General features: G+C 46.5%; 1 protein-coding gene across 5 annotated transcripts in view; it reads left to right on the top strand.

Moving 5' to 3' along the window:
* The first annotated feature begins 3694 nt into the window (after positions 1-3694).
* Positions 3695-17908, top strand: part of LOC147017349 (actin-binding protein WASF3-like) — a 49776-nt gene continuing 35562 nt past the window's right edge. Inside the window, exons 1-3 of one of the 5 annotated variants that reach the window (XM_085846938.1) lie at positions 3876-4003; positions 10374-10502; positions 11708-11860. In XM_085846938.1, coding sequence (XP_085703064.1) covers positions 11728-11860 — 133 coding nt within the window. In that variant the 5' untranslated portion in view covers positions 3876-4003; positions 10374-10502; positions 11708-11727. Of the gene's footprint in view, positions 3716-3814; positions 3839-3868; positions 4004-7072; positions 7361-10373; positions 10503-11707; positions 11861-17908 lie in introns of those variants that run through there. The other 4 variants (XM_085846940.1, XM_085846939.1, XM_085846936.1 and 1 more) reach the window with 4 other exon arrangements.

Raw genomic sequence — 17908 nt, 5'->3', positions numbered from 1 at the left:
CAGAATGTCACATCTCCCTCTGCATTTGCCATGCGTTTGTCAAGATGGTGGGTGCAGAGAGCTGTTTTGTTGGGGTTTGGGCAAAGCTTCCATTTTATATAATTACTCCTCCAGTCTGCCCAGATCTTGGGTGAGTTGGTTCCTAGCAGATTTTAGGTCGGGTCCCTGAGCTACGAGTGCGATAGCAGCATAAGTGAATTTGAAGGAGGTCGTCGTTGGTGGGTCACTAACATAGAGGTTAAAGAGGGCGGTGGCTACAACAGGTGTTTGAGGGAGGCCATCATTTAGTGTTCGAACACGGCTGATTTTGCTGTTGAGGTTATGGATCTTTCGGTCTCCAAGGAATACTGACAGTAGTCTGATTGACTTCTGACAGTGTAAGACTTTCGAGACTTTGAGAAGCAGGCCTTAGCACCAGACTGTCATAGGTCCACCAAGGAGGTGCCATCTTTTGTTTTCTCTGGAAGTCAGTTTCGATGATGGTGGAGAGGCCAACAACCTGATCGCAGGTCCTGCGGCCGGGCCTTAAGACCCCCTGCTTATCAGGTAGGAAGGCCTCCAGCGTGGAGATTAAATGAGATAATAGGGCCCTCTCCATCACCTTTCCTGTCACTGATCGTAATGTCATGGTGCCGTGTGGCTGGTTTCGTCTGAATTTGGTTGTCGGTTTCTGAGAAGAAGATTTTTTTTAATGTAATACCAACATTGTGGGCAAAACGCCCCTTTAGCCCCCTCAAAATGGACAGATCCGGAAGGGGAGCACAACCCCATAAGACCTTACTGGGATGCAGTTTACATTTATCTATCTATAATTCAGTGTGTGTGTGTGTGTGTGTGTGTGTGTGTGTGTGTGTGTGTGTGTGTGTGTGTGTGTGTGTGTGTGTGTGTGTGTGTGTGTGTGTGACCGCTGTTTCTCGACAACCACTGGTCCGATCAAATTGAAACTTGCCAGGTATATTGCTGGGGACCTGAGGATGTGCATTTTCAAGGTTTGATATTAATCGGACAAGTGCTTCCCAAGTTATGGCCATTTATTTACCAACCAATGACAAGACACGTTGTTGCATAGGCGTGGCCGATGGGGAAGAGAACCTCAGCTGCGTTCCCCATTATGGGTTACAATGTACGGACTTCCGGATAGTGATGACTTACTGTATTCTAATAATTTCTCAATTTCTTATGCACATTTATAGATAAACACAATGCCCCAATCCAGTCGTCATTTACGAGAGCGAAGGAACGGCCTGTGTGGTTGTTTGAAAGTTTTTTTGGGGGGGGGGGGGTTGCACATACGGCTACGCACGTATGGGCATGCGAGAGGGAAGGAATGGCCTGTGTGGTTGTTGTATCTGGCACGCGGTTTGAAAGTTTGTTTTTTTTTGCACGTATGGCCACGCACGTACGGCCACGCACGTACAGCCACGCACGTACGGGCACGTACTAGTTTTAGTAAAATTGAAGTGTATACCTGAACACTGTGCAGGGTATAATGTTCTATGAACTCTCTAGTTTAATTATACATTCACATTTGAAACTTATGGAAGAGCAAAACCACAACATGACGTGACTGTGATGCCCAACCATAAAACACCCCATACTTTAACGGCCCCAATTATTCCCAGCATTTTGTGTGGTTGGTCGGGGAAATATTTCGACTCAAGTCTTTCAGGAATCGGCTATCCAGGCCTGTTCGACTGAAAGTAGCATTTGGGGGGAAAGAATCAAACAAAGTGCAAGAAGTTGATTAATGCTGCTTTGCTTCTTACCTTTTACAAAGGTATCATATTGCATGATTGTGGTTTCACTCATTTACTCCACTTACTGGTACTGTACAACCTACTGGTTACTCAGCTGTAAACCTGGTCCTCAATGTGATCTGATCAAACGTGCCAGTTGAACCCATAGGTCGACTCGTCAAGGCAAGACCGAAGGGGGTGAGTTAGTGAAATCGACTGGTTGTACTTGGACTTCTTCAACCTAATCCCCCTTTTATGATACAGGAGTGAAAGTGGAAGCACCCCTCTGGTCCTTCCACATGGTATAAAGTCGGCCTATCAACGGGGCTTTGGCACACTTTAAAGACACTGGACCCAGCGGAGGTGCTTTATACAGTTTCTCCAAGCAAATCGAACTCGTACATACAAATTAAATAATTGTTGAAAATAAAACACGAAAAACTTGTTTTGCGGGAAACCCTCGAATGAAAAAGGACGCACGAACCCCCATTGATTTAATTGGCATGGTCTGAACCAACAGGCACAATGGCATTGCCATTTTATACCCTGACACCTGGTGATGTTGGTGTTGTAACAATGGCGTTTACCTGCACCCAGCTACTGATCAATGAAGAGTGAAGAGGGGATCATATGACGTCATATTAGGATGGCACATTGGTTCTATATTGCTTTGATTAATCAGCCAGGTGGGTGGTGATGACGATAAACGCCATTATTTTGGTTTTGATGACGAAAACGGCTTGCTAGTTTATTTTTTGTTTTTACAGTGTTTAGATTTCGACATTAACCCCTACGAAAGCTCGTGATTGGACGAGGAGATTATCTATCTATAATTCCAGCAATCTCTGTCTGTCTGTCTGTGTGTGACCGCTGTTTCTCGACATCCTCTGGTCCGATCTAATTGAAACTTGCCAGGTATATTGCTGGGGACCTGAGGATGTGCCTTTTCATGGTTTGATATTAATCGGACAAGTGGCTCTCAAGTTATGGCCATTTATTTAACAAACCAATGACAGGACACGGTGCTATGACGTCACGATTGACGTCACAATTCTTTTTTTTTTTTTCTTTTTTTGCACGTACGGGCCCGCACTAGTTACATCAATGAACACACGACTCGTGATTCGAACCCTTTAATAGGTGAGAATCCCAGGCCGTTTCGGGGTGGTACGGGGTATTGTGACGATGTAAACACTGAATTGTGACGGGTGTAGTTTGCTCAACACAAACGGGTGTGCTGTTCAATTATACGGTCGATCAGAAAGAAGACTGCGCGTGCAGTGTTGAGAATAACATACGTTACTTGTATCCGCTAACTATTGATTCACTTATTCCATGAATTACCGAAATATTACAAGCTGTCAAGTTTGGCCCTTTTAACGTTCCAACGAAGCTGGTGATACGTGAAGACGAGATAGATACTACCGCAGTGCACAAGGATCTCGCCATTGTTGTTGTCCAATGTTATGCACTGACGCTTTCAGAATACGAATGGAAGGGAAGGCACGGCTGGGCAGTCGACCACGTGACTGTTCACATCGTGATATGCTCCGAACTCCGCACTCGAAAAAATAAATTAGAAATTGTAAGCAAATTGTGGGGATGCTCCAGTCGTACAACGTGCACAATGCACACTTTCAATGTCGTTCGCTGTCCTTGATCCGATGACTGCGCGGACGTGAGACGGGCATCGAGACGCGGCAAAAACGTCTCGCAAAACCGGGTAATCTCGCCGTGACTCCGCCCCCTCACCACGTGGTCCGTCCGAAGAATGACCGCGCGCGGACCGTTCGTCATCTCGCCGTGACTCCGCCCACTCACCACGTGGTCCGTCCGAAGAATGACCGCGCGCGGACCGTTCGTCATCTCGCCGTGACTCCGCCCCCTCACCACGTGGTCCGTCCGAAGAATGACCGCGCGCGGACCGTTCCACGTTGCCTGCACACGGAGTAAGGAGGTGCCAGAATGGCCGGGAAATGGTTGGTTTCACTTCGAAATGATCTCTACCTCAATAAAGGAAATGATGGCTATGAATGTTTTTCTTAATTTAGAACAAAACAAACTGCTTCACCAACACATCGTGCGAAGACATCGCTTCATCGGTAAATACGTCACACCCTGTTCGGAAAATGGTACGAACCTTTGTCTCGATCGCCGGATCGCAGGGATGAGCAAGAAAAATAGAGAACGGGAGCGGGAGAGCTGAAAAAAAAAAAACCAGAAGGAAGTGTGTGAGGAATTGAAATACATGTTCAGGTATCCATAAGGTAGGTGATGGTTGTTTGCCTGTGCTGTCTCGATGACCGCGGGAGGCGCGTGTTGGTGATGGCGGGAGAATGTATCAGATCACATCGCTTTGGGTGAGGGTTAGATATGAGCTGTGAGAGGAGACCGAGCTATAAAGAGAGCTGTGGTGAGGGAGTGAGCTGCGACAAGAGCCGTCGAGAGAAAAGGTTGCGATGTAAGGCGGGAGCATGACTGTAAGCTGCTGAGGAGATCGTGTGAAAAAAAAAAATTCGAAAAGTGAAAACAAAATGAAGAAAAAATCAATGTGATGATTATATCTCTGTACCACTCTTCGGCCCAATCGAAATGAAGTCGATAAACTGAAGCATTGATTCATGTGTGTGTTGTTGATAGAGCACGGGCATGACGGGCCGAATGGCCTCCTCTTGTGTCAAAGTTGACGATATTGATTGTGCTGAGACGATGGTGAGAAAGTAACAACGCGCAATTTGGATTAAGAACTGAGTGTAGAGTCAGAAATGAAGTGAGAGGGAGATGTGATTCCAGTGGAAAATGAGCCGTGGTGTGAGATTGAAGAATGAGTGAGTTGTGGTGGGAGATTGAAGAGTGAGTGAGCTGTGGTCTGAAATTGAAGAGTGAGTGAGCCGTGGTGAGAGATTGAAGTGACTGAGCCGTGGTGTGAGATTGAAGAGTCAGTGGGCCGTGGTGTGACATTTAAGAGTGAGTGGGCCGTGATGTGGGATTGAAGAGTCAGTGGGCCATGGTGTGGGATTGAAGAGTGAGTGGGCCATGGTGTGAGATTGAAGTCAGTGGACCGTGGTGTGAGATTGAAGTCAGTGGGCCGTGGTGTGAGATTGAAGAGTGAGTGGGCCGTGGTGTAAGATTGAAGAGTCAGTGAGCCATGGTGTGACATTGAAGAGTCAGTGAGCTGTTGTGTGAGATTGAAGAGTGATTGGGCCATGGTGTGAGATTGAAGAGTCAGTGAGCCGTGGTGTGAGATTGAAGAGTCAGTGAGCCGTGGTGTGAGATTGAATAGTCAGTGAGCCGTGGTGTGATTGAATAGTCAGTGAGCCGTGGTGTGAGATTGAGGAGTCAGTGAGCCGTGGTGTGAGATTGAAGAGTCTGTGAGCCGTGGTGTGAGATTGAAGAGTCAGTGAGCCGTGGTGTGAGATTGAATAGTCAGTGAGCCGTGGTGTGAGATTGAAGAGTGAGTGAGCCGTGGTGTGAGATTCAAGAGTCAGTGAGCTGTAGTGTGAGATTGAAGAGTGAATGAGCCGTGGTGTGAGATTCAAGAGTCAGTGAGCTGTAGTGTGAGATTGAAGAGTGAATGAGCCGTGGTGTGAGATTCAAGAGTCAGTGAGCTGTAGTGTGAGATTGAAGAGTGAATGAGCCGTGGTGTGAGATTCAAGAGTCAGTGAGCCGTGGTGTGAGTTTTAAAGGTCAGTGAGATTGAAGAGTGTGAGCCATGGTGTGAGATTGAAGAATCAGTGAGCCGTGATGTGAGATTGAAGAGTGAGTGAGCCATGGTGTGAGATTGAAGAATCAGTGAGCCATGGTGTGAGATTGAAGTCAGTGAGCCATGGTGTGAGATTGAAGTCAGTGAGCCGTGGTGTGAGATTGAAGAATCAGTGAGCCATGGTGTGAGATTGAAGAGTGAGTGAGCCGTGGTGTGAGATTGAAGAGTGAGTGAGCCATGGTGTTAGATTGAAGAGTGAGTGAGCCGTGGTGTGAGATTGAAGAGCGAGTGAGCCATGGTGTTAGATTGAAGAGTGAGTGAGCCGTGGTGTGAGATTGAAGAGTGAGTGAGCCGTGGTGTGAGATTGAAGAGTGAGTGAGCCGTGGTGTGAGATTGAAGAGTGAGTGAGCTGTGGTGTGAGATTGAAGAGTGAGTGAGCCATGGTGTGAGATTGAAGAGCGAGTGAGCTGTGGTGTGAGATTGAAGAATCAGTGAGCCATGGTGTGAGATTGAAGAGTGAGTGAGCTGTGGTGTGAGATTGAGTGAGCCATGGTGTGAGATTGAAGAGTGAGTGAGCCGTGGTGTGAGATTGAAGAGCGAGTGAGCTGTGGTGTGAGATTGAAGAATCAGTGAGCCATGGTGTGAGATTGAAGAGTGAGTGAGCTGTGGTGTGAGATTGAAGAGTGAGTGAGCCATGGTGTTAGATTGAAGAGTGAGTGAGCCGTGGTGTGAGATTGAAGAGCGAGTGAGCTGTGGTGTGAGATTGAAGAATCAGTGAGCCATGGTGTTAGATTGAAGAGTGAGTGAGCTGTGGTGTGAGATTGAAGAGTGAGTGAGCCATGGTGTTAGATTGAAGAGTGAGTGAGCCGTGGTGTGAGATTGAAGAGCGAGTGAGCCATGGTGTTAGATTGAAGAGTGAGTGAGCCGTGGTGTGAGATTGAAGAGTGAGTGAGCCGTGGTGTGAGATTGAAGAGTGAGTGAGCCGTGGTGTGAGATTGAAGAGTGAGTGAGCCGTGGTGTGAGATTGAAGAGTGAGTGAGCCGTGGTGTGAGATTGAAGAGTGAGTGAGCCGTGGTGTGAGATTGAAGAGTGAGCCATATTAGAGGTTTCAATGAATACTTCTGTTCTCAGTTGATTTTGTGGCAAGTGATTTGAATGAACTCTGAGGTGATTTGTTGGCAGAGTGAGCAGCAATGAATGGTGGGTGAAGAGAGCAGTTAATGGTGAAGAGTAATCGGTGAAGTGAGTGAGTTGTTGAAGAATGTGAGAATGGAGTGAAATAGGTCAAATCGACTGAAAATTTACTAATGAGTCATAACATGTCAAAGACGCACGTGCGAACAACACCGCCATGGCGTTATACGTCGTACAATCAGCGGTCGCTGTTTGTGAGTTATGACGGCTGGTGTAAGATAACTGACGTAAATATATTTAAACAACATGGACCCAAAAACGCCATGAAGAAAAAGTCGCATGGAGGAAGCATCCGTAATGACTTGTTCTGATGGTGAAGAGAATCGGGTGCGGTCAGGATGATAATTACACTCCCCTCTGTGCGTGTGAAGGAATTGTAAAGCGCACTGCACGCAATGTCGCTGTGAGCATGAGGAATGCCCAAAGCACAGGTTAAAATGGCGGATGTCGACTAGTTAATGAAGAGTCACGTGGAGAGATGTTTTGAACGTGGAATTATCGCGGTTTTGCGGTCAACCGCAATTGCCTCTTGCGGGGTTCACGGTTTCCTATTCCTCTTCACTGTATTAATTATTTATTTCCCTGTGTGCCTGCGGTTCTTCCTTCACGATCTTTACGGGACGAGTGTTTTCAGTTGTCTTATGTGAGGCTCGTGCCAAATGACGATGGCGGGGGATGAAATAAAATGTTGTTCGGTGGATTATGAAGCCGTGACACCATCGGTTAGGTATGAGATTGTGGTAATCATTTAAAATATCACATCGCTGTTCGTTATTGACCTGAATATTAGCAATAATTGTATTTATAAAAGTCACGTGTCCATTGGAATGAATACTCAAGAGTGCTTCGATTCCTAACTGTTAGTCTTGAAATATTTTTATTGAATGTGTGAATTTTGTACTTGTATGACTGTATGGGTTTCCAAATATAACGTGTTGGTGTGGATGGATGTGAGGAGCCTGTGTCGTGTGTGTGGATGGATGTGAGGAGGTCGTGTGTGTGTGTGTGAATAGGTGTGAAGAACCCGTGTGTGTGGATAGATGTGAGGAGCCCATGTCATGTATGTGGATGGATGTGAGGAGCCCGTGTGTGTGGATGGATGTGAGGAGCCTGTGACGAGTCTGTTTTGTGTGTATGTGTGGATGGATGTGACGAACCCATGTTGTGTGTGTGTGTGTGTGTGTGTGTGTGCGTGTGTGTGTGTGTGTGTGTGTGTGTGTGTGTGTGTGTGTGTGTGTGTGTGTGTGTGTGTGGATGGATGTGAGGAGCCCGTGTCTGTGGATAGATGTGAGGAGCCCGTGTCTGTGGATAGATGTGAGGAGCCTGTGTGTGTGTGGATAGATGTGAGGAGACCATGTGTGTCTGGAAAGATGTGAGGGGCCCGTGTGTCTGGAGAGATGTGAGGGACCCGTGTGTGTGGATGGATGTGAGGAGCCCGTGTGTGTGTGTGTGTGTGTGTGTGTGTGTGTGTGTGTGTGTGTGTGTGTGTGTGTGTGTGTGTGTGTGTGTGTGTGTATGGATGTGATGAGCCCGTGTCGTGTGTGAGGATGGATGTGACGAGCCCGTGTTGTGTGTGTGTGTGGATGGAAGTGACGAGCCCGTGTGTGTGTGTGTGTGTGTGTGTGTGTGTGTGTGTGTGCGCGCGCTAGACGACCCGTGAACCCGTTGGGTTCCCGTTGTGACAACAGTTGATTAAAAAAAAAAGATAGCTCCAGCGAACTATACCGCTGAGGTTGTTTGCATTGATCAAATAATTCCGAATAGTACTCGACTGAATCGGGAATTGATTTTTCAATAATTTTTTTCGTTGCCCGATTTGAACAAAACTTGATATTGCGCGGCAATGTGAAAAAAAAAAACGGAGAAAAGAAAGTCGAAAAAATTATTGTGCGTAATCTTCTAAACACAATTTTATTTATTAATGAACACGGAAGTATTAGATCAAAACGGCGGTTTATTTTATGCTTAAAAATATATCATTCTTTGTCTATACGAAATGTTTGAGATTTTAAAATAAATCATTTCAAGAAAAAAAAACAAAAGATAGCTCCAGCGATCTCTACCACTGAGATTGTTTGCATTGATCAAATTCTCCCGAAGAGTACTTGACTGAATCGGGAATTGATTTTTTTAATAATTTTTTCGATCCCCAATTTGAACGAAACTTGATACTGCACATCGCAGGAGAACGGTGAGTAAGTTGGCCCTAACATTTTTGTGCTATCTTGTACCGTTTTGGCTGTATTTCGGGAACATACATACACACATACATATATACAAGATGAGAGTTTTAGTAATATATATTTTATATATATATATATATATATATATATATATATATATATATGGTGTCCAAAAAGTCACCTTGGGACTAACATTTCTGTTTTTTACTAATTTATGATTACTTTTATACCAAAAGAAAATTTACAAAATGGGGATAAATTTGCTTTATTTATGAAAAATGATGCAGCTTCGATGTCCTCCATTTTTGGCTTCGCGGAGACTGGCTCTTTCGACAGTATTTTCCATAACAGTGGGCAATAACTGGCTGCAGCCCTCAAATTTCTGCACAGATGTTGTTCTTGAGCTGCTGAATTGTATGGGGCTTATTGATGTATACACGCTCCTTTAGGTAACCCCAAAGAAAATAATCAGGAGAACGTGATGGCCAAGAAATTTATGAATTTCGCAAAATTATTCGGTTTCCAAAAATTTGCCTGAGAAGCTCCACCGTGAGTCATGCCGTGTGGGCAGTGGCTCCATCTTGTTGAAACCAAATCTCAGGTTTATCCTTCACTGCAGGACGCACAAAATTCTCGAGCATGGCTCGATACCGCTCACCAGTGACTGTCGCTGCACTGCCATCCTCATTTTCAAAAAAATAAGGGCCGATAATCCTTTCTGACGTTACACCACACCAGACAGTGCATTTGAGAGGGTGCAACTCACGTTGATGAATAGCCATAGGATTCTCTAATCCCCAGAACCTACAGTTCTGCTTATTCACAAAACCGTTCAAATGGAAATGAGCCTCGTCGTTCAAAATCAGTTGATGAACAAATTCGTTTTCTTCATTGACCAACTTCTGAATTTGGACTGAGTAATTTAAGCGTTGTCGATGATTAGTCGGTTTCAACTTTTGCACCAATTGCACTTTGTATGGGTACAGGTGCAAATCGTTTCTTAAAATGCAATACAGTGACATCCGAGACATCCCCAACTGGTCAGAACGTCTGCAGATCAATATTCCTGGTTCTTATTGAACACTGTCCAGTACACGTTCACAATTAATCTGCGAACGGACTGAACGTGGTCTTCCAGATTGTGGCAAGTCACTTACTGACCAATATTGCTGAAAACGTTGAATCAACTGACGAATCATTAAATCTGAAGGTGGTTTTCTGGCATTGAAGTGTTGGCAGTATGCTCTTTGGGTGAGAATAATTGATCGATGAAATTTAAAATAAAATTCCACGATTTTGGTTCTTTGTTCAGTTGTGAATTTTTCGATGCGTAATTTCCAGATGTTAATCTAAATTCTGAAAAGAAAAGAAAAATAAATTATTAATAAACTGAAATGTTATTTAATTTCTAAATCCCAAGGTGACTTTTGGGACACCCTGTACACAATATATATATATATATATATATATATATATATATATATATATATATATATATATATATATATATATATATATATAATTTTTTTGTTTGTTTGTTTTTTTTGTTTTTTATAGCCTGGTGTTGGCGCAGTGGTTCGGGCAGCGGCTTGGGATCCAAAAGGTCCTGAGTTCAAGCCCCGTTGGGCCACTGAATTAATACACCAGGGGGTTGACTCAGCCTGTCATCCTTCCGAGGTCGGCGAAGTGAGTACCAGTGTACTGGGCCGGTATATACCCCGGTTAAAATAGGTGTACCATATCCCTGTGTCGTAAGAGGCGACCAGGGTTGCGTCAGGAAGGGCATCCGGCGTAAAACATGTGCCAAATCACTATGCGGATCATAAGGATGATCCGCTGTGGCGACCCCTAACGGGAGCAGCCGAAAGAAGAAGAAGAAGAAGAAGATAATGTTTTTTTTATTCTTTGAACAAACGTTGGTACGGGTAATGAAGGTTGTGGTCAAGTTTCATCAAAATCGTATGTGTAGTTTCGGATAAGAGAGCAAATACCTATTTTGAGGGGTAAAAAAAACCCACCAATAGACCTCTTAATGAGCGCAGATTTTGATGCGGTTAATAAACCTTCGTTATGCATCAGAGATGAAGCTTGTTGCGAAGTTTCATCAAAACTGTGTGTTTGAGTGAAGCGACAATGACTGAAGTGTTCACTGACTTCCTCACTCACTCACAGCTATAGACGCTGCTCGATTGCATAAGCTCACTGGACAAAAGTCCAGGTGACCTAAAAATGTAAGCCAGGGTTTTATTCAACAATTTTAAAAGGAATTATTGATGAAATCAACAGAATGTTGATCGAGGTATGCTAGCCACCATGGGGAGCAAGGGAATTTCTCACATTTTCGGTGTTAATCCTTCATCAGAAAACATTAGAATGAAGAGATAATGCCCTAACCTCTTTTGCTCTGACAAAGGATTAATTCCCAAAATGTCAGCTTCTTGCTTCCCACAGTAGTTGGCATATCTCAATGTACTCATGATTTCGTCCATCGTTCTACCTGCCCGCCAATGCAGATTGACACTAGCCTTCACCAACCAGACTAGTTTTTCATTCCGTAGAAGGAATTGTTTATTTGGTTTCATGGAAAGTAGATACTCATAACTTGTAAAAAAAACTAATTGCACAGCTAATGTACAGACTCAGAACTGGTTCATATAGACGAGGCTAAGCTGACTGCCTTTTATGATAGCACTTGCGTATAAAAGTCAGTGCTGTACTCGTATTGCATTTAACCAATTTGCATGGTCGCACAAGGGATTCGCATGGCTGTAGACTACCTCTAATTATGCGAGTTGTGCAAGAGTTGGTTTTTTTGTATTTATTGAGATAATTTCACTTGTCAGTTGCTCATTATTAAAACATACAATGTAGGTGTTGTGACTTCTTTCCAGGCCCTGCGTGACGAGCCACCATGCCTCTCATCAAGCGCAATATAGAGCCACGCTTCCTGTGCCGTAGGCCACTGCCACCTAGCCTACCCAGTGAGCTGGAATGCGTTACCAACCACACGCTTGCTGGAATCATCCGCCAGCTCAGCAGCCTGAGTAAGGATGCAAGGCCCCATGCCTGTTTCTTATATACACTTGTGCATATTTTACGACAGCTCACAGGACCACAAAATGCATTCCATTATACCAGAAACAGATAAGATTGTAATGTACTGTGATGACCATGAAGAGAAAGGAGGAAGTCTTTGTGTATCAACAAGATGTAAACCCATATCAAAGCACTTTGGTTTGGCTAATTTCATGCCTCAAGTTCTCATGCAAAGAAAATTGAAATATTGCATAACAAAACAGTATGTACATAAAACAACATAACAGTTCATTTTGTAAATTATAATTGTTATGACTGATATTTCAATTGTTGATATGAAACATGGAGGACCCCAATAAAAAGCAATGCTTGCAAAAAAATAAGCCACTTAGGAATTGGAGTTGGAATAGCTTCTTGTGATTGTACATTTGAACAGTTGGATAAGAAATCACAAGTCATACAACAACAAGGAAAGAATAAAATAAAAAAGAGAAGAAGAAGAAGAGGAAATAAAAAGGCAATATATCGAGAAAATAGACTAAGAATAAAAGAGCCCACAGTATGACTATCCTGGAACAGCCTACCTGTCCCGATTCTTGAATCAAGAATGCTCCAGGCAGTTTAACCAACACTTGCAGAGGCTTAAATCACTTTTTCTTTATTTTAAAATACTCCAAGTGTGACAGTAAAAACTGTGCCTTTTCCAAAAAACAAAACAAATGTTCCACCAGATTGGGAAAAGCTGCTCTCGCCAGCGGAGATGACACAACACATGGGCAGAGCGCACAATATGCATGAGGAAAAACATGAATATGCACAAATCAAGACAAATATGCATGAAGCAAAATATGGATGGAACATAATACACCCGGACACCGACATTTGCGGTTCCAACATTCGCGGTTGATAATTTGTGACATGCTCCTACAGTCACAGGAAATTTCCCCATATATTCGCGGTTTTCGTGGCTTTTTTATCACGAGTCTCGAGCATAACACAGTTGTAAAACATATCTTCCACGAGCCACGAACATGACCTGCTTCAGGTCAGGTCAGATATGGGAGCATGCGCCAGAGCAGCGCGTCGCTGCGTCCACTTTCCACCGGTACTCCAAGGGCCTCCATCTGGCCATCCCCCAGGCAGATGCCTGGCCCATCCCCATCTCCTTGAGATTCCGATCAACCTGCTGCAACCAGGAGGCACGTGGTCAGCCCATTGACTCGCTGAGGCTCCACTCAGGAGACTCCCTCACTGAGAGAATCTGGTGAGCAGGATCGGCGTCAGGAAAACGAGCCACATGTCCATACAGCTGCAGCTGATGCTCATAGACTATGCAGGTAACAAATCTCATTTGAGTCTCTCTCAGCAACCGCTCGTTGGACACAAAGTCCGACCAGCGATAGCCAAGGATTCTCCGAAGAGGCCTGGTACCAAAGGAATTAAGTCTCCATCTCAGATCCTTGGTCAGAGTCCAAGTCTCGCACCCATAGAGCAAGACTAGAAGCATCAAGGACCTGAAGACTCAGACTTTCGTCCTCCCGCACAGTTACCGGCAGCGCCACACCCATTATCCAGTGAATCCATGACTCCCCAGGCCCGACCTAGACGTCTATTGACCTCTGACTCACAGCCAGCAGAGACATGAATATCACTGCCAAGGTAAGTGAATCTCTCCACGACCTCAACACACTCACCACAAACAGGCACAAACCTGTTTCCTGTACGTGTATTGTAGCTTCGCGGTATAAACATAGTTTTGCGGGATGTCTCACCAGTGTAACACGTCATTCCCCGCGCCACCATCCCCTGTGAGTTACTTACAAAATGAAAACACTAACAGCATCTGTGGTGTAGCCTGCGGGCATGCAGGGCGGGGCATGATGATGATGCATGATGGGCATGATGATGGGAGGAGGGGTCGGCGTGGTCATCGGGTCTGCAAGGGATATAAGGTGTGCGCGCCGCCTGAGGCGTTGTAGTAATGCTGGAGTCGCCCGGCTCGTGAGTGTGCTGAGTATGTAATAAAGGAGAGCCGCGGGCAAAGTACGCCCGCGCTCGCACTTGTGCAACACAGCCCGGCTCGACTGTTCCCCCGCTCGTGTCTGCCTGCTAAGCATCTTCTATTCAGTACATCACAGTTGGCTGACGAGGATCTTCGGATCGGCGTGTGCAGGGCGGCAAGTAACCCGTGCGGTTCCAGGCTACGGAGCCAAGGGTCTCGCCAGCACGAGCATGGCAGAAGGTCGGGGCACGGCGCACGGATGCGTACCCGTGTTCGGGGGAGATGAATTTGAGTTGTTTTCTGAACAGTTAGGTTGCTACTTTCGCGCGAATGATGTAGATGATGAAGAGAAACGCAAGGCGATCTTGCTCGCCTCGCTATCAACGGAGCACTACCGGCTGCTGAGTGATTTGGTGGCTCCAAATAAGCCCAGTGATGACGGGCTATCGTTTCAGGACATCGTGGCGAAAATGAAGACCCACTTGGCACCAGAGAAGTCGTTACATCTCGCGCGGTTCCAGTTCGATTACCTCGCTAAGGGTGGCGAGGAGCGCGTTGCAGACTTCGTAGCACGGGTGAAGCATTCGGCTGTGCCGTGCAAGTTCACGACAGAGGAGCGTCCGGCACGGCTCAGAGATCGTTTTATTTCTGGTCTGCAAGACGCAAAGATGGTAGCAGCCATCCTGCGGTTGACCGACATCACATTCGACTCGGCGGTCGGGACTGCTTCGTCTGTCGAGCAGACACTCACCATGTCGGTCATGGGTGAGCATGCGTCGTGGTCTTCGCGGTGTTCGCCTGGTCAAGACGGCCTTGTCGCTGTACACGTACACCGGTGAAGCGATTGCACCGCTTGCGAGGGCCGACGTCTCAGTGCGCTACCGAGGTCGACGCGCCCGGCTCTCGGTGTTCGTGGTGCGAGGGGAGGGGCCCGCCCTTTTGGGTCGGGACTGGCTGGCGCACCTCGGGCTGGATCTCCGGTTCGTACCTCCAGATGTGCCAGTGCTCTCTTCGATGCCCTCGTCGAGTACCGAGGGCGAGGCTCTTGCGGCGGGGGCCGCGTCGATGCAACGGGAGCGGCCGTTCGTTGCTGCCTGCGGCGGTGATGTACGGTTCGGGAGCGGCGAGAGCCGTATCAGCTCTCGCGATGAGTTCCCGCGTTTCGGCAGCGTTCGTGAGGCAATGCGCGCCGGTGTTGTTCGGGCAGCTGCGACAGGTTGTGGTGAGCCCGTGGCGTTAAAGGAAGTCGCGAGTCACGACATCGAGTCGACAACCAAGAGACGGACTCGTGATGTGGGTTGTGGGTTGCTGTTCATTGCATATGTGTTTTTCCTTGCTCTAGTGATGCAGTTTAACGTTGTTGAAATAAATGCCAGCAGTTCCCGTGTGAGAGTGGGTTTGGCGGAGATCAATCAATGGGATTTGTATTATGATCAATGTGATGTGGTGGCTTTGGGAGCGGTGGTGGCGAATAAAAAGTTTGGGTTGGCCTTCCGTTGTCCCGGGCCGCGGGTAGTTGCTTTGTCAGGTGCTGGGATTTTATCAAAAGAACGCGCTGTACGGAAAAAATGAGTTTGCAATGCTTCGAATGATGTTCGTAGTGATTTATAACGAGCCTATGATTGAAGTGTGGTTTAAATGGAATTGCTACCGTCTAGCTGCCGTGTGGGTCTCGGAGATCGACTCGGAACCAAGACTGGTGCGCTGGTCGGCGTTACCCCCACCTCTGGTTGCGAGCGCAGCTCTCTGTGTTCGCTCAAGGCCGTTTAGACGGGCATTGGCGTCTCAACTGATTGTGGTGCGTGGGTTGTTTTGGAGCATTAAGTGCGTACAGCCAGCGGCGCTGTTCAGCGCCCCCAGCCAAGGTCGATCAAGGCTGGCGCTGGCGCCACGGCTTCCAGACAGCGGGCTTCCGGCCTCGGAATGTTTATCTACGTCGGGTCTGCCTGGGGGGAGTGGGCCGGAGGCGTTTGATGGTGCCGGGGGAGGTTTGCTCAAGAGATCGCCACGGCCTCGGCGAGGGCCATGTCAGCATGAGCCGCCTGGGGGCGTTTCCGCTGTGTAGGGCTGCTGTGCTTTTCGCCTTGCTGCTTCATATCGGTAACGCGGCCAGAGTTTGGGAGGTGCTGTGTCTTCGGAATCTGGCCGTGGCAGCTCCATTAACTCGCTTTCACGCATTATATGATGTGGTGTGCTGTTATACTTCGCTGTTTTCATTTTTTGTGCCTTGTCGACTATTATACCGAAGTCCTTCGTGTTCTTTATGCTTATTATGATGGTGATCATTTAATAATCATAGTTTTAGGAGGGATGAGTGTGGTGTAGCCTGCGGGCATGCAGGGCGGGGCATGATGATGATGCATGATGGGCACGATGATGGGAGGAGGGGTCGGCGTGGTCATCGGGTCTGCAAGGGATATAAGGTGTGCGCGCCGCCTGAGGCGTTGTAGTAATGCTGGAGTCGCCCGGCTCGTGAGTGTGCTGAGTACGTAATAAAGGAGAGCCGCGGGCAAAGTACGCCCTCGCTCGCGCTTGTGCAACACAGCCCGGCTCGACTGTTCCCCCGCTCGTGTCTGCCTGCTAAGCATCTTCTATTCAGTACATCGCAGCATCTATTGATGTATCCAGTAATTACTATGTCGCCACATGTGGACGCTACACAATGGAAACATTCAGAGCATCTTTGTGTAAATCACCATCTTTCTACAAACAGCACCATCTGAGCTGTTACATTTTTAAAACGCTCAGCATAATCTGCCTGCAGAGAGGAAAAACGCCATATCCTGTGAGTTAAATAATGGAAACGTTCAGCATATTTATGAGTGTAATTAGCAGCTCACTCCACATGGACTTATCTATCTATAATTCCAGCAGTGTGTGTGTGTGTGTGTGTGTGTGTGTGTGTGTGTGTGTGTGTGTGTGTGTGTGTGTGTGTGTGTGTGTGTGTGTGTGTGTGTGTGTGTGTGTGTGTGTGTGACCGCTGTTTCTCAACAACCTCTGGTCCGATCTAATTGAAACTTGCCAGGTATATTGCTGGGGACCTGAGGATGTGCATTTTCAAGGTTTGATATTAATCGGACAAGTGCTTCCCAAGTTAAGGCCATTTATTTACCAAACCAATGGGAAGACATGTTGTTGTGTGGGCGTGGCCGATGGGGAAGGGAAGCACAGCCACGTTCCCCATTACGGGTTACAACGTAGGGCTTCCGGAGGGTGATGACTTCGTGTATTCTAATAATTTCTCGATTTCTTGTGCGCATTTATAGATAAACACAATGGCCCAAGTTATGATCGTTTTCATATTAGACGATGTATAAATTTCGGGAACTTCAGAGTGCTGGTATGCTCCGAACTAGGAAGTACATTTTTTCTCTCTCTTCTCTTCTCTTTTTGTTTTTCCTTGCCACGACATTGCGAAAAGGTAAAATATGTTGGCGCTAATTGAATAATTGGGTATTAAAAATAAATTGCGAATAACCGTAACTGCGAATAATATCGAACTTCCGGGTCGCGCACGTATGGGCACGTGAGAGCGAAGAAACGGCCTGTGTGGTTTATTTATTTATTATTTTTTTTTTTTTATGGGCACGTACTAGTTTTACACAATGGCTTCACTCACCACATCTATTATCAGCTGCCGAATACAGCCTTACCTGTAAAAATCCCCCATAAACAATGCGCAGACTACTGACCGCATCCTGGAATCGCCATCATACTCGTCCCGTTGCTCTGATCTGTGTATTGCCTCTGACCTCGCCCCGTTCATTATGCAAAAATGGCTCGCAAGGATCGAGGATAACACTCAGAATAGTATGCCTCAAAGCATACCACTGATGTGGGAGGAGGTGAAGCTACTGCATGACCATCTCTCTGGCATGGATGGTGCAAGCACGAGCACGGCAGGTACAAGCAGCACCTCCAACCCATTTACAGCGAGCAGGGGGTGGTTCCACCGCTTCAAGGCACGATATAATATGCTCAACATCAAGCTCGTAAGGGAGCGTGCCTCCGTGGTCCATGACGTGGCCAAGGCATTCCCTAAAGAACTCACGAG

Source organism: Eptatretus burgeri, chromosome 11 (genome assembly GCF_056783735.1).
Source record: "Eptatretus burgeri isolate ZD-2024b chromosome 11, Ebu_testis_v1, whole genome shotgun sequence".
Taxonomy (NCBI): Eukaryota; Metazoa; Chordata; class Myxini; order Myxiniformes; family Myxinidae; genus Eptatretus; species Eptatretus burgeri.
This window is presented reverse-complemented; position numbering and strand designations above follow the sequence as displayed.